Genomic DNA, 24,648 nt, shown 5'->3' with positions numbered 1-24,648 from the left:
ACAACTATATCAGGTAGATGCTATTATTACCCTCATTTTACAGAAGAGGAAATGGAGGCAGGAAGAGATTAAGGAATTTACTCAAGGGCACATAGGTAGTAAATGGCAGAACCAATAATTGCACCCAATTAGTTTATCTCTGTAACTCACTCTTAAACCAACCTTTCTGCTGATAGGTCATCCCTTCAGGTTCCACTGTCTTCTTTCATAAAGAGCCAACCTCAAAGATAAGGCAGCTAGCTTTAAAGGGAAAGATTTCTTTCTTTTGCTAATAAAGGTAACTGAAACACACCTTACTCAGAGGAAAGTTTTTTCCAGTTCAATTTAAACCCTGACTAGATAACTACACTCCATTCTAATTAACAGTAAAGTTAGTTAAAAAAAACAACAACAACAAGAACTGCCACTTAACTACTATAAAATTTCACTCCCACTTAACTATTATAAAATTTCAAACTAAAGAAGAGCAAAATAAAAGTAACAGGGCTAACGGCTGACAATTACAAACGAGTTTAATTTGTGTGTCACATGGACGTGGAGAAAGTTGTGATCAGTCTGAAATCAATAATTAAAGCAAAGCTTTCTTGTAACAGCCTCAGGAAATCAAGAGTTAACACTTTTCTTCTTTTTAGTCAATTAACATTTTATCACATATTTTGCCTGGAGAATAAATCTCTGACAATACTATTCTAATTCTATGTGTGGAATAAAGTGCCAAGAAAACACATACTTTCAAAGACAGAACCTAATATATGGCAAAATTCCAAATTCTAGCAGGTAGCAGAGTGTGCTTTCTTAATGAGATGGCATGCACTTCTCTCAGTGAAAGAAACAGAATACAGAACTTTTCAATAAATGTAATTATTAATATCCTTACTGTTATTGTTACTTGTACTACTCCCCTCTGATCTCTTCTGTCTTATCACTTAGTACTTCCCCCATATTCTACACAGCCATGCAGCACTAAAACTGTTAAAGTATCAATATCGTTAGTTCAATATCCTCCCTCATCTTAAGTGTCTGCAATATACAGTCTGTACTCTGGTGGGATCCTTCTTCTTCTTTCCTTCCTTCATCTACATTTTCAACTTAAATTCTGTTTTCTCAAGAGAGAAAACAGAATTTTCTGTTTTCTAAAGAGAGAAAACAGAATTTTCTGTTTTCTAACCCTAAATCCTGAGACTAGGTTACATACTTCAGCTATAAGTCCTATGGATGGCAATACTCACAACACTTGGTTGTGAATGAGTTTAATGCCTGTTAGAATGACTGTAAGCTGTCAGGGCAGGAAAAGCATCTGTCCCTTTCCCCACTTTTCACAGTAGTTGGCACATATTTGGCCTTCCATTAATATTTGGTAATTAATTAAACTGTACAACTCAGATTTCAAGCAAATAGACTATAAATATTTAGTAAAATAATTTATCTATAGTAGTGTTGAGGCAGGAGGTAGATGGGCCCCCCCAGGGTAAGTAAGCAATTGGAGTTTGTCCCCTGTGGATACTCCAAGATGAGAATAGCAGGACAATCGAGAGAGGAGGCTGGGCCCTGCCCAGATAGAAGATAAGAGACCATATATTTCTCATTCTCGAAGTTAAGGAGACCTTCCCTACCAGAAAGCTCCTTGGAGGTCAAAAGGGGAGTTATGCCAAGCTACCCATAGGTCTCTTTGGTGGAATCCATCTTGGCTGAGAGATGCGTGCACACATGGGAGGATCCTGAGATATACCAAATATGGACTCCGAGCCAGGCAAATCAAAATGATTGGCCAAGGGAAACCTGGAAGAAATGCCCCATAAAAGCGATTTAAACTACTACGAGGGCGCAACCTTCTCTCTGAGTCCGCCCATGTGTCTATCCACACGTACTGTACTCTTTTTTTCTCCTAATAAACACTTCACTTGTTTCACTACTTTCCGTCTTTGTGGGAATTCTTTTCTGCAAAGCCGAAGGGCCAGGGCCTTGTCACTGACTACTGGTCTAGTGGCTAGAATTCGGTGCTCTCACTGCCATGACCCAACCTTAATCTCTGGCCAGGAACAGAAACCATGCTTCAAGCCGCTGCAGGCCGAGGCCAACGAAGATCAGTGTTGTATAAATATGGAAAAATGTGATGCAATATATTAATTATCTAAGAGAGGTCAATGCTACAAAAAGTACCTTATTTCTAGCCATTGGATCAATGCCCAAAAATGTTCAGAAGATGCTCTTTGGAGTTCATAATTCATATACAGACAATGGAAACCAATCAATGATTTCATATTTTAAGTACAGAGTCTACTTTGTACTCTTAAAGAAATTGAGATTGCCCAAAATTCTCCTTTAGAAATTCGTAACTAGACTTTAAGACTTCTACCAAAAATGCCCTTCACATAAGCAGTATGCTACTATATTAAAATAAATACTGGTTATGTGTCAAAATTCATATGACTGAAGACCCCATCCCAATTTCAAAATTACACCGTTTACATATGTCTAAATGACCATGCAGCAAGAGTTTAGACTCAGAATCCCTGTTCTTCTTAAAGTTGTATATTCTGACAACAGGATTTTTAGGCAGTCACATTTCACAGTACATTTTAACTCTGTACAATTTTCCCTCTGCTGAACTTTTAAACTTGCATTTTCTTTAAAGGATTAGTTTTTTCTAGTTAATGTCTATCCTAACACACACATAAAGTTAATTACTAAATTTATACAGTAATAACTTCTAACCTTTGTTAGAAGTATGGAAGAGATTGTCCAATAAAGATCACTTAAAATATACCTATTTAAAAACAAACTTATTTTTCTAATCCATTACAATGTTCTCAACAAATGCAGCAGGATAACTGTTCTTAAAATATAAATGGTAAAACCATACCAGATTAATGATTCCAAAAAATCCGATAATATATGCAGTAGCATTACTGGGAAATTAATGTAAGGACCAGGGGAGCCCACCCAGTGAGCCAGCTAGGATTTCTGGGGCCACCTGTGCCATCTAAATCCATCTGAGTCCCTGCTGCAGGTTGGCAGTTGCTACCCAAGTTTAAACACTCATGGGGACATTGCTGGGTCCCAAGGCATGCTGGTACCTCTGGCACAGTGCAAGCCTTTGGTTGGCAGCAGTTTTCAGGGTCAGTACTATGGTGACGTAAGTGAGGTGTCTATGTCACAAAATTTAAGGAGACACTCACTCTCAGAGTCCTGCAATTACTATCTCAGCTTCCCAAGACAGGGTTCTGAATGGCTTTGCCTGGCCTAGCCCTTCTTTCTTAGTCTCTCTGACCCAAAGTAAGAACTTACCCTACCCTAACTTCCCACCCCAACAGACCTCATTTGATACTCTGCTGGATGAAGGATGGGGGATAATCACCAATTCTGTTAAATCCAAATTCAAAATCAGACTTTGTGGGATAGGGGATGTTTTACTGTAATTTTTGTCTCCTTCCTCCTAAAGTTTACACATGTCAGGCAGCTAGGCCACTGGTTTTCATTTCTTAAAGAGAAGAATGTAAGTGCAGAAAGCAGCGACACAAAGATTTTCTGTGAGACTTCGGATTTCAGAAGTCAAGTTTTCAAGGAAACTGGAAGAACTTGGGTGATTGACAGTGTGGATTTAGGAGGATATGTGTGATGAGTTAAAAGCAAATTTTGTCCTCCACTCTTACCTTCCCATCTAAACTATATAAATATTTTAAGAATGGAAAAAACAAAATGAGGATCAAAAGGAAAGGGAAGGGTCCAGGAATAATGGTCAATCCAGAGAAAGAAGCTCAGTTCCTCAGGCTGGACACAGGGGGAATGACAAACCCTAGCCAGGTGCGTGGAAATCATGAGCTTGGAGAACCTGTCACCCACTACTAACTAGATGAAGCCCTGGGAAAAGGTGACTAAACCGTGAAGTTCCCCAAGCCCCTGTGTTGAGAAGAACATTAGAATGATTGTCATGTGTTCGAGAGTGACTTCAAAGTAGAAGAGAGGTGAGGGACAGGAAGGGACCCGGTGAATGGGAATGAAGGATGACTCCACATTCCCCGTGATGGTTATTAGAAGAAAGATGTCATGAAGAATCAGCAGGGCTCAGCTCACCTATCACACTTGCCACCAAATCCCCAGAAACTCAGATATTAGCTCAGAGAAATAAGGGGGAGTGGGGGGACAAACAGGGAAAAGAGAATTCTGAAAGCGACAGTGACTAAACTTCTACTCTTAGAGAAGTTCAAAATAAAAATTAAGTTCAGTTATAGGAAAAGAAAGGAGGTTTTATTTCCTGCATGCCTGAGTTTCTAGTCTGATATTTGTATTATGTATACAAACCATGTATTTTTCAACTATTGAAGAAGGCATTAAGCTGTAAAGAATCTTGGTTTTGGTTATTTTTTTAATTCCAGAAACTCCTTCAGGCATTGAGTCTATTTTTGGAAGAAAGCTATTGTCAGCAATCAGGAAAGCAAGCTCAAGCTTGAGAAGTTGTTTTAAACTATGGTGCAAGAAGAGGCCAGGGCAGAATAGGATTGCTTTCTTACTGTGAATCTGGTCAAAAGCTCATTTAATTTTGGAGCTTAAAAATAAAAATTCATATTGTGAATTTGATATGTACCAATATTGGGACCTGCATTCTATGTCAAGTTTAACAGAGCCAAGTAGCTGGGCAACCCTCTGAATGAGATTGGTTGACTAATAACTTTATTAACTACGTGGATTTCATCTCTTAATAGTCATGTGAAATTGAGAGGGAAAAATGGACTCAGCAGATAAGGCAGGCTAGAAGGATAATTTCCAAAGTAGAAAAAATAGCCACATTTGGTATTCGGGTATTAGAGGAAAAGCACACTGATCTCTCCTTCTTTGTAGGAACTCTCCCACTACGCTCCTCTGGTTCTCATCTCACCCATCATAGCACTTCTTGGCTGAATTCTCATCTCTGCCTGCCCTTGCCTGGTGCTCAGTGCCAAGCTGAGTCACAATGGAGCCTGAGGCAAAAGGAAAGAAGTGTGCTTCCATATACACATTTTATATTTTTTTGTATTATTTATATATTTTGCATGATTTATATTTTTGTATTATTTACCTTGATTATTGAGTCTTTTGGTGCCTCCTTTACACTTTTCACCTGAGGCCAGTGTCTAACTCCTCTCTCCCTAATCCCTGCCCAAAGTCTAACCTCCATACTCTTCCCACTCCACACACCCTTCCTGGGTAACTCTGCCCACAGGCTTTTAATTACCCACATATATTCTGATTATTCAAAACTCTTCATCTGCATTCCTGACCCCCTTACTGAGCTTCAACCTTTAAACTAAACAGGATGACCCACAGGTACAAGAAACTCAAAAGATCCCAAATTGAATTCACGATTTCTCTCAATTTATCCTATGAACAATTAAGCATACACATAAAGTCAACTCCCAAGTCATATTTATTTTACCTCTTGTTAAGGACTAAATGTTTGTGTCCCATCAAAGTTCACATGCTGAAATCCTAACTCTCATTGTGATGGTATTAGGAGGTAAGGCCTTTGCGAGGCTTTTAGGTTATGAGGGTGGAGCCCTCATGAATGGGATTAGTGCTTATAAAAGAGGCTCCAGAGAGCTCTCTCATCCCTTCTGCCATGTGAGGGCACAGCAAAAAGCCATCTATGAATGAGGAAGCAGGCCCTCACCAGATACTAAATCTTCTGGTGCCCCGATCTTGGACTTCCCAGCCTCCAAAACTATAAGAAATAAATGTTTGTTGTTTAAGCCACCCAGTCTGTGATATTTTTGTTATAGCAGCCCAAACAGACTAAGACACCTTCTAAATATATTCAAGCTTATCCTCTCTCCTACATGCCCCCTGTCCCTGGTCTCCATGATTTGTCTTCCAGCCTTGCACATCAGTCCCAGAGACCTGGCCTCCCATCTTTCTCCTTGAACCCATCTTCCATACTGAAAGTTAGACTGATTCATCTCAAGGCAAATCTGACCAACTCATACTGATAACTAAAATTCCTTCAGGGTTCGTCCTTTGAAAGAGGACTATACGTTGGTATTTCTTTCTTCTTCTAAAGAATGTGAGACCTTCGTGGCAGGGCCTACATCATGTTCATTTTTATTCCAGAGTGCTAAGCGGCACAATGCCTGGCCCATTGTAAACAGGCAATAAATGTAGAAACAAAGTAGTGACTAAGATTGTGAAGCTCACCCAGGGGGAAAAAAAATGATTACCAAAACCTATATATTACTTTAGTCACTTCCTAGAAGAAAAAAGGTCAGTGATTTATTTTTATTTACTTATTTTAAATAGTCTACTTAAAGAGCTCTGGTACCAGACTGCATGGATTCAGCCTCTAGTTCTACCATTTAGTTGTGGACCCTTAGACAGGTTTCTTAAGCTTCCCTCATCTGTGAATGCAGATAAAATATAATACCTACCTCACAGGGTGGTTCTGAGGCTAAAAAGAGTTACTTCATAGGAAGCACTTTGAAATATAACTGCAGTCAGCAAATTCTTAATATACACTATGGTTTATTTTTATTTGTATTATTTTACTTTGAGCACCTACTACGTGCCATGTGTTTAAAACAAATTAGCTAAAATTCTCAGAACGTGTCAAATAATTGGCTGTCTTTAATTGTCTTTCCTTTTTATTTTCACCCAGGATAAGTTTTCTGATTTGTAACATTTTCTGCTCTTTAAAAATTGCTAACGGAAAATGAGCACAAAATATTTATGTAATTAAGACAGTTCAACATTTTCAAAAATGGCAAAAATAAACAGCAGTTATGGAACACCTGCTTAAAAGATACTGGAAATAACTGCTTCGTGCTTCATTAACCAGTAAAAACACATTTGCCAGTTTAAATTCCCTATTGAATTCAGAATTTCTAATTATTACTAGAATGGTATTAACTTGGCAAGGAAAGAAATTCCTGGGTAAAAAATTTCAGAATTGCCATTCTTAGGGTACTTCTACGGGCCAAAACAGATGCCTATTTTCTAAAAAGCCTATAAACAAATATTTGTTTATTAAAAGTAAATGTGATGTAATTTAATAGACAATTTTAGACTACTTATTTTGCATATTTTATTCACCTTTGAGTGGCATTCAACACAGTGCCTGACATAGGGTTGCTTCAAGGACCAAAGTGGAAAGAGAGAGAGACAGAGAGGACTCTACCCTAATAAACCCAAACCACAGCCCCATGCAGATATGCTAAGAATGATAAGGCAGTAATTATCTGAGTCAAACCAAAACAGAGAATTGTAAAGCCAAAGCAAAATCATTAGAAAATAAAACAAAATAAACACAAATAAATAAAGCCTTTCTATTTGGTAGTTGGGGAGTTGGATCAAAATGAGCTCTTTGGCTGCCTTCAGAAATGATGTAATAAGATTACTGGTCACAAATGTGACCACCACTACAATCTACATTTTCCTTAACTTTAACGTATCTATTTTCTAATCATCTTATTCGTGTTTTTTAAGGAGGCCAGGTAATACACTGGAAAGGACACACTAGATTCAGATAACCAGAATTCTAGATACGGCTCCAACACTAAGTAATTTCAATGAGTTTAAGTAAATAATTTAACATTTTCAGCATAGTCAGTAAAATGAGGAAACAGATCAGTACAATGAGGAAACAAATCTGGGTTGTCCATTCACATCATGGTAAAAATCAAATGCAATATGCAAAGGTACTCTGGAAACTGTATAGCACTATACAAGAAAATATGTGATCCTTATGTCTAGTATGTAAGGACTATGTAAAAGAGGGGTCATATTCATTCAACAGATCTTTAGTGAGCACCAAGGGTTCATGAAGCTGGAGACATAGCTTAAGAAACAAAACATATGACGAACAAAACAGAAATCCCTGCCCTCCTGGATTTTATATACTAGTGGAAAAAAAATGACAATAAACAAATCAGTGAGTAAAAAAAAAAGAGTATATCAGTGATGAGTGCTATAAAAAAAATTAAGCAAAGAAGTCTAAAGACAGCTTGGTAGGGTGGCAGGTTAGAGTTTTAAATAGGGTGGCTGGAGAAGACCTTGCTGAGGTAACAACTGTACAAAGGAAATTATGCAAACTCCAAGTAAGCTGGAAAACCACTGAAAGATTCTGAGCACAGGGATATTAAAAGGATTTCTCAGATGAATTATTATGAAGAGACTCTACCAGGAAAGGGCATAAGCATGGAAACCATTACAAAGCAACTGAAATAATCCAGATGAAAGATAATGGTGATGGCTTAGAAAGGTTGGTAGTGGTAGAAGTGGTGAGAAATAATCAGATTCTAGATATATTTGAAGCCAAAAGGATCTTCTACTTAGGTATGGAAGGTGAGAGAAATAACAAAATCGAGGACTCAGTATTTTGCTCTCAGAGAAAGGGTAGATGGACATGACTCCAGGAATAATACATTTTGGAGGTAAGATCGTAATTTCGATTTTCAGTATGTGTACACTGAAATGGCGATTAGACATTCAAGTGGAGGTATTCATTAGGCACTTGGTTATAGAGGACTAGAATTTAAGAAAGTGGTCCAGGCAAGAGATATAAATGCAGGAGCCATCTGTCTATATATGGTATTTAAAATGAGGAGACAAAATGTGATCACCAACTTAGTGAGTCTCTAAAGAGAGAAAGAAAGATCTGAGCCCTGGGCACTCTGATATTTAAGGGTGAGAAGATGAGGAATAACCAAAATATATGCTGAGTGAGAAGGAGATACCAATAAGGAAAGAAGAACACCAGGGAGTCTGATATCCTGGAAGTCAAGTGAAAAAAATATTTCAGGAAGAAGAGAGTGACTGCCTATGTCAAGTACTGCTGATACAGGCCAAGATTTGGCTCTTAATTTAGCAATTTAAAGTTCGTTTTCCCTAAAAGCAAAATTTGAAACAGGGATTTGGGTTCACGTGATTATGGAGTGAGTGCTCTTCAGGAAACACCAATACAGGAGGGGTGAAGCAGGGTAGGGAAAAAAAAAAATGCTGAGCAAGCATTTGTCAGTGATAGTGTCTAGTCTTAGTCAAAGCTACAGGGCAAGGATCTGGAGCACAACTGCCCATAGGAGCTGTCCTTACCTTGAGGCAAGCAGGCTGGCTTCTTCTAAGATACTGTCTTTCTTTTTAGTTCTCAGTAGGTTAATTATGATACGTCTTGCTATGGATTCCTTTGTGTTTCACAGAGGCTTTTGAATCTGTAGATTTATGTCTCTTGTTAAATTTGGGAAGTTTTTAGCTATTATTTCCTTTTGGGGTATTTTTCAGCCTCACCCCGTGTCTTCTCTTCTTGATAGGGGTAGAAGTTCAGTGGTCTCACCACTGACACCAGAGAAGGTGACTGGGGATGTGGGCTGCCTTGGTTACCGGCTAGCTAGTGGGTATGAAAGTCCTGACTCCCTACTCTTTCACCCAGCAGAAGGATTGGAGCATCTCATCCTCTCATCACAAGATGGAAGTCTAGGCTCCCACTCGGCCTTTATGAATGCATTGGGATAAGGTCACAATTTTTTTTTGTTGTGTTTGGCTAGATTAAAGCAGTTACTGTCGAAAAGTCTTCTGTTGCTAGACTGTTCCTTTCCTGGTATTTTGGCTAGAGAGAGCAGACTTTGTTGAGATCTGTGTATGTATGTGTGTGTGTGTGTGTGCATGTGCGTGTGTGTGTGTATCAGTTAGCATTTCTGGTTTTCCAATTTCTTCAGCTCCAAGGCAGAAAAAAGAAAACCCAGGGAACTCATCACTGTGTCATGTTTCAGGTCCATATCCCTAGCTGGTTGGCCTTCTCTTCACCTTTCAGAATCTTCTTATGTTTGTTTTACCTGTAAGGCTTTTTAGTTTAGATGAGTGATTATAAAACTCAAGTATGAAAACTTATCAATTAAAAAATAAATCATATCTTGTGGTGATACTTTTATTCAATTCTTCATGCACAAAGAGAATAATAATGAAAAGGAAAAAAAAAGCATTCTTTAATGACACTGAGGATAACTTTCAACTCTAGCTCCATATTTCCCCTTGGGAATGTTATTTCACTATTCTTTGTTAATCCAGTGTATCACATAGAGTTTTCAAAATGGTTTACATCCAGAGCAATATATCTGCTGTTATAAATTGAGATTATTTTAACATATATTTAAAGCTTTTATTTTTCCTCTAACACTTGCTCATTATAGAAAATTTGAAATATACAAAAGTGCTAAGAAAACAAATATTAATTACTATTAACATTTCATTCTTTTTTTCTTTTTTTCTTTGTGAATACGTATATAAGTGTGGTTGTGTAAAAGTGCATACAATCATTCTTAAATACAGTGCTGTTTCGTGCCTTGTTCATATAATATAGATTGTAAGTATTTTTTCAGATTATTAATTATTTCAAAAGTAATTTTAATGGTTGCACAATTTACCACTGAATAGATCTGCCCTAATTCACTTAACCATAACCCAATGGTTGGAATTCAGTAGGTTTTTTCCCCCACATTTTTCTCTACAAATAAATAATGTTGGGATGATCTTCTGTCTATTTAATTATTTACCTACATTCCTAATTCTTTCCTTAGGATAGTTTACTAGGAGATGAATTACTGGGTGTAAGTGTTTGATAATTTAAAGGTATTATTATGGACTGAACTGTATGTATAGCCCCTCAAATTAATTTATTGAAGTCCTAACCCCCAGTAACTCAGAATGTAACTGTATTTGGAGACATTTGGACACAGCCTTTAAAAAGATAATTAAAATGAGGTCATCAGAGTGGATCTTATCTGAGATATTGGTGTCATTGTAAGAGGAAATTTGGACAAGTACAGAGTGAAGACCATGTGAAGACACAGAGAAAAGACAGCCAGCTGCAATCCAGAGAGAGGCCTCAGAATAAATCGCCCCTGCTGACACCTTGATCTCAGATTCCTAGCCTCCAGAGCACTGAGAAAATAAACTGTTCTTTAGGCCACCCAGTCTGTGGTACTTCGTTATGGCAGCCCTAGCAAACTAACACAGGTATTAACAAATATTGTCAAAGATATTGCCAAAGATACTGTCAAATTGCTTTTCTAGGAATTTGTGCCAATATATATTTAATGGAGAAAAACACTTCTCACTGTATCTTTGCCAGTTACAAAAAATATGATAATATTGGACTGGCCAAAGAGTTCGTCCGAGTTTTCTGTTAACACCTTATGGAAAAACCCGAATGAACTTTTTGGCCAACCCAATATGCACCACTCAGTTTACAGGCTAACATTATGGTATGAAAATGCTAATTTTTATAAAATAACAACAATAACAATAATAATAATAGAGAAAGCCTCTCTTTCTAAATAGTTTAATAATCTATAAAGGGGACCTTAGAGATTTATCTAATTTAATCTAATTTATCTGGATCATATTTAAAATGAGAGAGTTGGACTTGATAATCTTTAAAGGCATTCTAAGCCTGAAAATTACGTGATTCTTTTTTCAGTGTCCTTCAATTGTTCACATCATTATACAGGAACATGACTGATAGTTGATCTATTCCTTGATCTAATTTGGACCACATTAGTGTCCTTCCAGAGACCTCTACTAGAAATGTCATAGTAGAATGCAAAGCTCACAAAGCCAGAGCAAGGAAAACTGAATTTCAAATCCAGATCTGCTAGTAAGTGGCTGTGTTATCATCTCAAGTCATGTTGTTTCTCCGTATTTCTATTTCTCTTTTTTTACTCAAAAAACTTTGCTGGTTGGTCAGTGACAGAAAGATTAAAAATCAGATAAAAACAAATGCACATGAGCACATACCCTCAATTCCTATCCTCGAAGAGTTTATATGTAGGAAAGAAGTGCATAAAAATAAATTAAAATCATTGTATTAAACAGAATATATACACAAGGTACCAAAAGAGCTAATGTTAAATAAGCTAATACTATTAATTAGCTCACTAGTTACTTTGAGAAAATTAATTTTGGGAAATCAGGTAAAAAGGAAATTGCTTTCCCAAACTTAAAGGTTTATACCCCCTAAGACAGCATTTTAAAATTGCCTTCAAGGTTGTACTTAATCCTCATTTATGGCCTAACAATCCCAGCCCAGTAATCATTTCATGGGCCCAATTAAATAACATTCTAGCAATCAGTAATCTCAGATTTTTGCACCTGTACCTCACCTGGAACTATGAGATGTTCATATTGAATACCTAATGTTCAAATGTTCCCCCAAAGCATATTTTACAACAGTTTGTATATATTAGTATACCCCTGTTCAACTGAATTATATTTATAACTTTGAAACTCTTCTGTATCATTGTGTCATTACAAAATGATTTTAAGAGGTTTTTATAGATTTTTAAGAAAATAAATTTTGGCACCAAACTAAATTTATATGATTTTAAACTATTTCAACAGATTTTTTAAGCATCAAAATTAAACACACTTTTGAGATTATTCAAATATAAAATATTTAAAATAAGAAAAAAATCACAGCTGTACTTTACACATATTTAATTATGTTTCTAACTACATATAAAATCTGGTCTTACAGTGTGTAGAATGAGATAATTTTCAGCATGAACTCATGTATCAGTGGTACTTACAAAGCAGTTCTTATCAGGATTTCTTTTCCAATGTTTCTTGGCTAATTTCTTGGCCAAAGTGGAATGGAGAGTTGCATGAGATTGTGTTCGAGGATTTAAAGCCAGGATACTCTGAAGACAGTATAAACAAAGTATAAGCATGTGTAAATATGTTGGCATTTTAAAAAATCAAATTTTATTTTAAGATTCCCCACACATACCCCAAAGACATATATTAAAAACGTTGTTTTTCCCTTCTACTATTGTAATTCCACAACAAACGTACCTAAAGTAATTATTTACTAGGTGATATCCCAGCTGACTTTATAAAAATATTTATTAATGATAATACAGAGTTCAAAAACATGTGAAATATAACAAATAACTCTTTAAGATAAATTTTATAATTAGTATTCTTACATGAGAATGAAAAGAGAGGCACTTCATTCCAGATTTGATTTAAAGTAGTAATAATACTCTCTAAGTTTTTAGAGTTTTACCAATTGCTTTCAAACGTATTATTTAATTTAACTTACAAACAGCTACTATTATCCCAAAATCTTGGATGATCAAATAAATTCAGGGTGGTTAAGTAACCTGTTCAAGATCTCACAATTAATATGTGGAAGGGAATGAATCAGAACTCAGTTCTTCTGAGTGTTGGGCTTACATGTGAATTCACCCAAAGATGAAATCAATATATTTTACTGTGACTTTGTGAGGTATAAAGTAGAAGAGAAAACCTTTCTAACCACACATGTAAAGCAGCACCTGAGTAACTGAATAAAGAATTAATTCCAAATCCTTGTCTTAAGCAATGCTTTAAAACATAACCACTAGGAGTCTTCCAGAACAATCACATGAGGACCTCTGCAGATCAACTCCCCAGCAGAACAATATAACTGATAAAAATTAGTAAAACTGAGAATCCTTTGAAATCTCCAGAAATTGTCGTAAAGCCAAAGAGCAAATGAAGAAACATTTATTCAGGAAAAATCCAGAACTTGGTAAGAATGGCGAGGGTCTGTGGCATTTGAAGTGCAGTCTGCCCCCAGCCTCCACGTTCCCAGTTCAGCCTGACGGAAATTCTACCTCAGGTGAGTACAGCCAAGAACACAGAGCTCCCTCTGCCCCAAGCCTCTAGCTGAGGCTGTGGTGTCTCCCAGAGAGAGGCAGGACATGAACATTTCTCATCCCCTCTCCCTACTCTACCAGCTATGCAGCAACTAAATGCCAGAAAGTGCAGCTGAGAAGTCAGGAACTCCTTTGCTTCACCCAGCCCCCACTCACAGAGCAGAGGCTCTACTTCAGGAGCAAACATACCAGTAACAATGGGGTCCTGATCACCATCATCTCAGCTCTCTCATGGTTTAGAGTTAGCACACCAAGAGAAGCAAACTGAGATCAGAGGTTACTGCCTATACTAGGGCCCTGTTCATAAAAGCAGGAGTGTCACTCTGTGAGAAGCAGGCCACTGTAACCACCCCTAGATCCGGAGCTGTGGCTCAGAGATTTTTCCCAGAGAAAGAGGCAGGCCATAAGAACAGACGGCTCTCCCCAGAAGAAGTGACTGTATTTGAATTAATACATAGGAAGTTCAAGCCTAAGGGTAGTCTCAAAAACAATAAAGATTTTGATGCCAAACAATTAAGACAAAACTGGTAGCTTCATGAAAGCAATAAAGTAAATCGTCAGGCAGACAGTTTACCAGAAAGAAATAGCTAACAGCTCCTGTAGGGCCACAAGAAGCCACAAAGACTCACCTGAAAACTACCCCTGCAAAGGGGCCCAAATTTAACTGAATCACACTGTGGAGCAATTTATATCCCAGGGCATTGTCAAAAACAGCAGAGCAATCAACTAGCAATCAATAGAGACTAAGAGCTGGCTGTGATACCAACAGAGGTGGATAGTTTAACAAAGAAATCCAAAGAGAAGACACAGAGAGTCCCACTAAAACCACTGTCATCCCAGAGTTACTGGGCACACACCCACGACTTCACCCTACATGAGTGCTATCGGAGGTTCACACCTTGAGGGAAACAGACTTCCCTAAAGTAGTCCACCAAATCACTAAACAAATATGCAAACAACAACAAGTCCCCATCCCTGGGGTGGGGGAGAGGGAAATTAGTATCCTGAATTGCTATATTACCTGAAATGTTCAGCTTTTAATAAAAAAAAAAAATTATAAGACATTCAAAGAAGCAGGATTATGTGATCCATGCAAGAAAAAAAGCAGATAACAGAAATTGCCTTTCAGAGGTTCCAGGTATAAGATTTAATAAAAACTTCAAAGCAGCCATTATAAGGAAGGTATAATAACAACATCTCATCAAACAGAGAATATTCATACAGAGATAGAAATTATTTTAAAAATTCTGGAGATAATAAACTACAATAACTGAAATGAAAAATTTGCTAGAGGGGCTCAATAGTATATTTTAACTTGCAGAAGAAAGAATCAGCAAATTTTAAGAGAACTCAAGAGAGATTATGCAATCCAACAAACAAAGAGAAAAAATAATTTTTTTTAAAATTAGCAGAGCCTTAAAGATATGTGGTACACCACTAAGTACCCCAAAATATTGTAGCAGGATATCAGAAGGAGAGGAAAGAAAGGAGGAGAAAAAAATATAAGGAGTAAAATGACTAAAATTTTGATTTAAAAGAAGACAGAAAAAACATTAAAATATATATCCAATAAGCTCAAGAAATTTGAAGTAGGATAAACGCAAAAAGATCCACACATAGGGACATTGGTAAAAATGCTAAAAGTCAACACCAAAGAGAAAATCTTGAAAGCAGCAAGAGAAAAATACTCATATGTACAAGGGAACTCCAATAAGTTTAATGGTTGACTTCTCATCAGGAACAATAAATGTCTGAAAGTAGAAGGATAACATTTACAAGGTACTAAATGAAAAAAATTGTCAACCAAGAATCCTATACTGAAGGCAGAAGAAGAAAAAGGAAATAGATTTGAAATATATTGTAAACCACCTAGACCTAATAGATATCTATAACCACACTCCACCCAACAACAGAATATACATTCTTCTCAAGTGTACACAAAACATTCTCTATGACAGACCAGATGCTAGGCCATAAAACAAGCCTTAATAAATTTTAAAGGATTAAAATCATACAAAGTAGTTCTCCAACCACAATGGAATCGAAACAGGTATCAATAACAGAAAGAAATCTGGGAAATTCACAAACACCTTACATGCACATAGTAAACATTGTGCTGAGAGGAGTCAGTTACAAAATAACACATATTGTATGATTCTGTTTATACACAATGTCCAAAATAGGCAAAGCTATAGAGACAGAAAGTAGACTGTGGGTGCCAGGGGCTGGGGAATTAGGGGCAAATGCAACATTACTGCTAAAGGGTATATGGTTTCTTTGGGGATGATGAAAATTGATTGTGGTGATAGCAGCACAGCTATGAGTACACTAAAAGCCTTTGAATTCTACACTTTATACAGGTAAATTGTACAGTATGTGAATTATATCTCAATAAGGCTGTTACCAAATAATAATAATAATAATAAACACATATTCTACATTCAGTGGATTTCACTGTATACTGCATTCATTCTAATAAACATCATTGGGATTTATTTTATTATCCCAGTATAAATGAAGATTACCTTTAGTAATTGCTATATATGATATACATGATATTTCTTCAATCTATCAATTTAGATGTCTGTGTTCTGGGCAAGAAACGAACAATAGAGCTATGAGTTTTAAACAGTGTATTCCTTATGATGAAATTAAACAGTGTATTCCTTATGAAAATAATAATGAAATAATTATGATGAAATAATTCCTTATGATGAAAAGCAACCTAGTAATAAGAGCCAACATTAGAAAACATAAGTGGGCTCCCCTTATGCAGTGCAGTGGTTAAGAATCCACCTGCCAATGCAGGGGACACAGGTTCGAGCCCTGGTCCGGGAAGATCCCACATGCCGTGGAGCAACTAAGCCTGTGCGCCACAACTACTGAGTCTGCGCTCTAGAGCCCACGAGCCACCACTATTGAGCCCGCGTGCCACAACTACTGAAGCCCATGCGCCTAGAGCCCATGCTCCGCAACAAGAGAAGCCACCACAATGAGAAGCCCGCTCACCGCAACTAGAGAAAGCCCACTAGCAGCAACGAAGACCCAATACAGCCAAAAATAAATAAATTTATTTAAAAAAAAGAAAGAAAACATAAGTAATCTCATTTTTATACAAAAGAAGTTGAAAACACTTTATTATCAAATAGATGCAGTTTTCTTTTAGTTATTCAACCTGAACCATTACTAATCTCACACATTAATTCAAACTGATAAATAAAAAGATGACATTTTTTAAAGGTAGTTATTGTGGCCAACATTTAAAGGAAAAAAAAACTGGGTAATATGCAAGAAAGATGGCTGTATTTCATTTAGTTTTTACTTCCACAATCCATATTGTGATAAATGATTATGTTTATCTATGTCGGCATAGTAATGTAACTTTGAGAATAAATATTCTGAATGCAATTTATTGGCTGCTTATCACAGTAACTTTTCTTTTACACAGCATAAGTAGAAAGTATAACACAACATGAAATATTGGGTTAACCTTTTGCAAAAAGGCAGTGAGTTGAATTCAATGGATCTTGGCTAAAAATAAATTGGATTGTGGAGAATGGTTACCAAGGATTTGACTTAATAATATCCCAAATGAAAAGTGATATAAAATAAAAATACAAGACATGAGTGGTTGAGAGCTGTTAAAAACAATTTTCCAAAGCAAGACTTTTTAAAACTAAAAGTCAATATCATCAATAACTAAGCAGCTGGCAGAATAATACAGGAGAGTTCTAAATTGTGTTCTTCCTAAGAAATGACCAAAGCCAGGTCCTAAAAGGGTCACAGGGTCCCCTCTCTGGATAAATTGAGCACTATAAGAGGCCCATTAACCCCTTCAGATATAAGGCATATTGCTTATAAAGGGAGATTTTCTCCCATGCAAAGAATTTGGCCTTTGGCTTTCCCATTTTCAGTAACACAATAAAAATGTACTGGTGATTCTAAAGACAAAAAACAGAATTTGAGAAAATTTCATTGTACTAATTTTATTTAGGTTAAGAAATGATAGAATATGATCCAGAGACAGATTTACACATGAGATCAAATCAGAGGCATGTGTTGTCACTGTGCTATCTGTCAATGCTATTCTGGGAAGCAGCTGGAATGCCACAACACACAAACTAGAATTCTGCATCTGAGGAGCATCCTTCTGTACTGCCATAGAGAACACAAAGAGGAGCCCATATTGACTACAATCACAGGCCTTCACTTCACAAATAAAAGCATTAAGTCTTAGCCCAAAAATACTGGAACTGAGTACTGAGAGCTTGAATTCCAATTGCAGAAAACCACTTGGCCAACATATTCTCTTTCTAAAAACACAGCTTTGTTTTATATCACAATATCGATTATTAAAACATAATGTACCATTAAGCTCCCTTCATCCTTTGCATTTTAAATTATAAGGAAATGTTTCCTCTTCAGTACTGGTCATTGCTTACTGACCCATTAATATAATACACATACACTGACATTTTTTATTTACAGGCTGAACTTAATGAATTAGATTTTGTCTTATTTAAATTATGCTTAAATTTTGTCTCTGATAACTTATCCTGAGTTCTCTATAATGGTCTCCTACTTTCCATTGCATCAGGTAAAAAATAAGTAAAATTTAAAACATGCTTTTCTCATTTTTTCATAATTCGGTGTAACTATCTTGATTTCAACAAAACATTGTATTGTGCTGTCATTCTTTTCCTCTATAAATATTCTCAGCTAACAGAAAAACAGAAACAACTATTGCTTAATGCTTTTGCTAAGTATCTCTTGCTTCATCCAGGTAACAATCTAACAAATGTTCATCAATGGAGAACTGAACTTTTCAGTACTCATTTGCTTAACAGTCTCTTGCTTACAGGCCCCAATCTCAGCCAATTACCCTACCCTTTCCTATGTCTATCACTAGTCACAGTATAAGGCAAGTTTAAGCAAGTAACTTAGGAATTTACAAAGGTGTCTTTGGTTCTTGGATAAGCTCAGAACTCCAGCTGGGTTGGGAGCTGAAGAGGAGAGAATGCAGCCTCCATTTTGCACCTTGCACCCACACTTGAGATATAAATAACCTTGAAGTCTGAAAACCTTGGAAATCCATGGTAATCAGTCCCGGTCAAGAAATCTAATTATTCTTAATGCACTTTCATTCTTTGTCCAGGCTCAGATTTCTTTTCCTTTAGGTTGGACTACCTTTCCAAATAACTTATCTTCCATATTTTTCATTTTACTAGTTCTATTCAAAGAACATTTTTTCCTTTATGCACAATGACTAACTCACTGCAGTTAATACATAATTGATGAAGGATGGAGTCTCTAACAGTCCTAAATTTTAAAACTTTCATTGTATTAAATATTTACTAAGCAATATGCATAGTGTTTCAGATTAAATTTGGGCTTAGATTTTAGCTCTACTACTTTTGCTGGTTATTTAAACTCTCAGTCCCTCTACTTCTTCAACTATAAAATGGTCATTAGTAATAGTACCTACCCCATAGGGTTGTTCTGAGGATTAAATAAAATGACATATAAAACTTAGAATGGTGCATGCAGAAAGTGCTTAATACATGTTATCAATTAGTATATGATGGGACTAGATTTTAGATTCCACTCAACCCATTTATATTCATATTCTTGTATTGTTAACCTTGAACACATATGTATATATGAATCATACAGGAATATAGAAACAGATGAAGGCAACAGGTGAAAAGATAACTATAAATGAGACTGTAAGCAGAGATGTATCCCAGGTGAAACCAAATCATTGGTCTCTGAACTTATCTTTGCCCTAAGCCTGCAATTTCAAAGGCACATTGCCTGAAAATGCAATATGCTCTTCACAAATTAAAATGGAAGGGTCATGAAATTCAATTACAGATTTTTAAAATCCAGTGCATGTATATAGCAATGTAGACATCATTTTATAATACATACAACTCTATACAACTCATAGACCTTTGGTTGCAACATGTTTAGGTGAACTCACATTACATTTCCTTCCCAAGAAAGACAGGGCAAGTCAAAAGTGATGAATTTATAAAACATCAAAAAACTCATCAACTGGAAGTGAATGAACCCCTTCAGAATGCTAGTCATTCTGGGAATTCCATGCCTGGGAAATCTGATCTATTTCTACTGAACCAATAGTTAACACAAATAAAATAGTTTATGTATCTTAAAACACTTCATTCATCATGTCACTCTCCTATTCAACAAGCAAAGGTCTGCCACGTGAAGCTGCTGTCTGCCTTTGCAGGGTCCAGTATGCACTCTCCTTCACTTACAGAATACACACCACGCGTTAGGCACCTAAGTGCTTCCTAATTGAAAAACGTCTTTTAATGTCTTTCAGAAAAGATTAAGAATGCAAACACAGGATCCATAACTTACACATCTGATATTAATCTCCTAATTCTTAATACAGAACAGAGCATAAAGGTGGTGACTGATTCTGACTTAGACACTGTATTAGTCAGCTTGGACTGCTATAAAAGAATCTCATAGACATTTCTTTCTCTCAGTTCCGAGAAGGCCCTGTCTCTAAATACTATCACATTGAGAGTTAGGGCTTCAACACATAAAATTTAAGGGGGACGCAAACATTCAGTCCATAACAGCCATGGAAAGGATTCTACTATCTGTGGAACTATGCAAATGCTGTTAATCCTGGGCATTAACTTAAAAGATATTTTTCTCTTAAGATTGCGGTGGTACTACATTGAGTCTACACTTTTATTTCATCAAGAAGAAACTTCAGAATAAACAGAAGAGATATTACATGGTATTGCTTAAATCTTAATAAATAAAAACAATATTGACAAAGAAATTAATACTAGCCATTAATTATGTATCTTCCTTTATTCCTTTAACCATTTGAATAGCACATATACCTAGTTATGTACTGTTTATATATTTTCATTACAGGAATTGAAAACAAAGTGTCACATGCAAACCCTTATAAAGTGGTATCAAAAATATAAAAAAGGGCTTCCCTGGTGGCGCAGTGGTTGAGAATCTGCCTGCCAATGCAGGGGACACGGGTTCCAGTCCTGGTCTGGGAAGATCCCACGTGCCGCGGAGCGACTAGGCCCGTGACCCACAATTGCTGATCTCTGCGCGTCTGGAGCCTGTGCTTCGCAACAAGAGAGGCCGCGATAGTGAGAGGCCCGCGCACCGCGATGAAGAGTGGCCCCCTCTTGCCACAACTAGAGAAAGCCCTCGCACAGAAATGAAGACCCAACACAGCCATAAATAAATAAATATCTTTTTTAAAAAATATATATATAATAAAGATGAGAACCTGCACTATACCCATTTTATTTAAAAATTTCACTACTTTATTTTCTATTTAATATATTATTGCAAAGTATCTCTGCATTATATATTTAAATAAAAAACAATATTTGGAAAAGGCATAACTATAAAAATTCATGCTAAAATAGTATCTTACATTCACAAGACTTGCATATATATATATGAATGTATACACAGAAACTCAAGATAAAATTATGCACGAAGAGAATTAAAGAGAATTATTACATTACCATAAAATATTCACCAGTTCACTGATAATTAAGAAAATTCATATTCTAGAATTTATACTTTTTTATATTCAAGAAAAATTAGTAACTTTATCTCAAAACTTGCTTTACAGAAATTTTTTGGCCTCAAAAATCAGTCTTTGAGAGTCTTTTTAAGTAATATGAAAACTATTACAATTTACCTTTAATCTATTAACTTTTGTGTATAAGATACATTGTTTCTCAAAAGAGCTGTGTTTACAAGACTAAGGGTCATTTTAGTTCAAGAGAGGCTAAGTGTACGCCAGCACGCTAAAAATAAAGCAATACTGGAGAGCAAATGGAAAAGCTAGAAAACAAGATTTAAGGGGAAAGAAGAGAGTACGACCTTGGCTGAGTTTAGATTTTTTTTTTTAATTAACTAAATTGAGCAAGTGGCATGATTTTCAGGTTCACAAAATCGTAATAAATCGAGGATTGACTAGTTGCCCTTCATTTATATGGTTAACAGCTAAAAGGAAACATATATGGGCTAGCAAGTGATTTATACCAAAATAAAAACTAAAATGATTTTTAAGTGATCTATTAATTTCTTGATTTTATTAACATGAAGAATTATCATAAGATACATTTTCTTTTTGCCACCAGGAAGAGATCCACACCCGTGCAGAGACTAACCTACTTTCTTCCTTTTTTCCGCCCCACCATCCCTTAGTCTATCCCCACAGCTGTGCTTGCTTAACAAAAACTAAGGCAAAACCGTTGAACCAGCCCCAGCCAGAAAGCACCAAGACAGTCAACCGCCCTGAACCGGTTCCAGCCCAACCACGAGGGCAGCGCCTGAGCAGACTAGACCCAAAGTGTCCGTAAGTTGCCTTTGCCTCGTTACCATGCTAAGATCTCCGTCCAAAGAGGGGGCTTGCACTTTGCGAGACACAATTTGTGCTGCGTGCAAAGGAGCCCAGAGGACTACTCATGCTTTGGTTGTTTCTGGAAATTGCCGCCCCTTTCCCAAATTCTGATGGCGTACTCACCTGTTACCCCTTAAAAGTTTCTCGCCTCCCTCCCTGAGGGAGAAGGGTTCAGTAGAACATGGAGCTTTCCCTTCCTCATTCCTTAATCAATAAATAAAGTTTCCTGCTCTGCTGTGCCGAACCTGCTCCCCTTCAATTGGTGCAAACCGCACCAGGCAAGGAAAGGACCCAACTGGGATCCACCCGATCCAGGAGGGGGTCAGTAAGAATTTGAGAAGGGTAAGTGTGAGGCAAGGATATGGTGAGTTTGGGAGTTGAACTATTTAAAATCAAGAAAATGCAACTTTTGAAAACTTTTTTTTTATTATGCTATAAGCTTTAGTTTACTTCTCAACTCTCCATGACTTTTATGCAGTATTCAATACTGTTGATTTGCTCTTCTATCCAGAAATACATCGTCTTTGGTTTCTCTGGTATCAGAGTTTTAAGGCCTCTCTTTCTATTCACTACCTTTACTTTTGTGACTTCCATTGCCCTCTTGACTACAATTAAGGGTCCTTGGACCTCTTCTGCATGCCGCTTTATTGATGATTTCTTTTCTGCAGCTGAGTCTTATATCTATATTCCAAACCTTGAGATCTCTCTCTGTCTTGATCTACAGTTTTCTACTTCACTGGATGCCAAATAACCCACTTGCATGTTCCATCATTATCTCAATTTCTTCACATCAAAAAACAATGTATTGTCTTTTTCACCCAACTTTTTAACTCCACTTGACTTCTGTCAATAATACCACCACTTCTCCAGTAAACTGAACTTCACATGTGGTCAATCTATAACTACTATTTCTTTTGTTCCTTAAACCCACACAATGCCAATGTTATTTACATCTGGCCCATCCTCTGTATTTCCTATTTCTACAAACTACTGCAGATCCTATTACAGTACACTTGGATCAAGATATAATAATACTCTCCCAATTAAACTATTCACCTCAATTCTGTACTTTCTCTCCTATATAACAGACATCCTACACACATATAAATGCATGTGCACACACACATATACACACCACAAAGCTTAAATGTCTCCCCATTACATACATAATGCCAATAAAACTATCACCTTGCTATTCAATCTGGTACCCACACACAGACACACCACAAAGCTTGAATGTCTTCCTGTTACATACCTAGTGCCAATAAAAATTATCACTTTGCTATTCAATCTGGTACCACCTACCACTCCAACCTACTTCCACTCTCACCTATTTGTTGTTTATTGAGTCTATGTACAATCCTACATCCACACCTCTGCTCACATCACTTCCTGTCTAGGATGCAGCCACTTTATGTTAGTTTAAATGCTAACTTTCCTTTAAGAACTAAGAACTATTTCCTCCAAAAATTAAGAAGAACTGTCCCTGCCTCTATTTAGATCATATCCATGAACTTCTAGATAACCTATTGCCACTGTCATTGGACACATCAGATAGGATATTAATTATTAATATATATGCCCTCTCATCAAACTGTTCAGTAAAACCCTCAAAAGCAATGATATAGTTTATATATCCTCCTCCTCAAAACCAAGCATAATTTTTCATTAGTAAAATTATGCAAAAAATTGTTAATAAGAAAAGTTCTTTAGCAAAAGTCATAAAAAGCAGCAAGAAACTTCCACTGGAGAACGAACTTTAATGCTGGCAAAACAAACAGAATTTTGTTTTCTTCTTAGTGTTCATTCTATTGCAGAGGACAAAGAACACCATTCAGTATCTGTCAGCACTTACAAAGATTTTTAAGCCATATAATCATTAACTACTCCAAAATGGGAGGTCAGTGTTTTCCTACTTTCATTGGAAGGTTTAATCGTGCAACTCACTTGCTGAAGCAGCAGGGAAACACTTTGAACTGAACCTTGCAATCTGTGGTAATATAACACCAGCAACAAGTTCTGACAAGAAAACAAATGAATTACTTGTTATCCACTTTGAACATGTTCTAGGGTCAAAATTTTGGATTTTATTACACAACACAGACATCTCCAACATAGGATAGATGTGGTCCCTACGACAAAAGAAGATGCAGACCACTGGACAAAGTAGACACAAAAAAATAAAAATAAAGTGGTCTAAGTATGTTCATAGAGCAATGCATGGTGCTAAGTCAGCCCAGAAGGTGAGTCTAGGAAAGGCTAGATTTGAAGTGCATTTTTGAAGTGCTTCCCTTGTAATCTTTAAAATAAAAAGGAGATCCTCTTAAAAGAAAATATGACTTTTGTTTATAACAACAAAAACCTGGAAAATACCTGGCAAGAAGAGAAAAGTTAAATTACGGTCTGTCTACAGTTGAGTAATATACATACTTATTATAAATCGTGTTTAAAAAAATACTGATGTGGAGAAAAAATTATGAAAAGTTTTTAAAAGGAGGAAAAATCAAATTTATATATGAAATAAGATCAGTTCCATGAGAAAGATATAATTTTGTGTATTAA

The 24,648-nt window shown here is 36.4% G+C and overlaps 1 protein-coding gene across 1 annotated transcript in view; it reads right to left on the bottom strand.

Moving 5' to 3' along the window:
* The window catches only part of DPYD (dihydropyrimidine dehydrogenase), an 813,917-nt gene that overhangs the window by 762,210 nt on the left and 27,059 nt on the right, over positions 1-24,648 (bottom strand). The window contains exon 2 of the mRNA XM_061183827.1: positions 12,546-12,656. Within this exon, the coding sequence (XP_061039810.1) occupies positions 12,546-12,656 (111 nt within the window). The remainder of the gene's footprint in view (positions 1-12,545; positions 12,657-24,648) is intronic.

Source organism: Eubalaena glacialis, chromosome 3 (assembly GCF_028564815.1).
Source record: "Eubalaena glacialis isolate mEubGla1 chromosome 3, mEubGla1.1.hap2.+ XY, whole genome shotgun sequence".
NCBI lineage: Eukaryota > Metazoa > Chordata > Mammalia > Artiodactyla > Balaenidae > Eubalaena > Eubalaena glacialis.
This window is presented reverse-complemented; position numbering and strand designations above follow the sequence as displayed.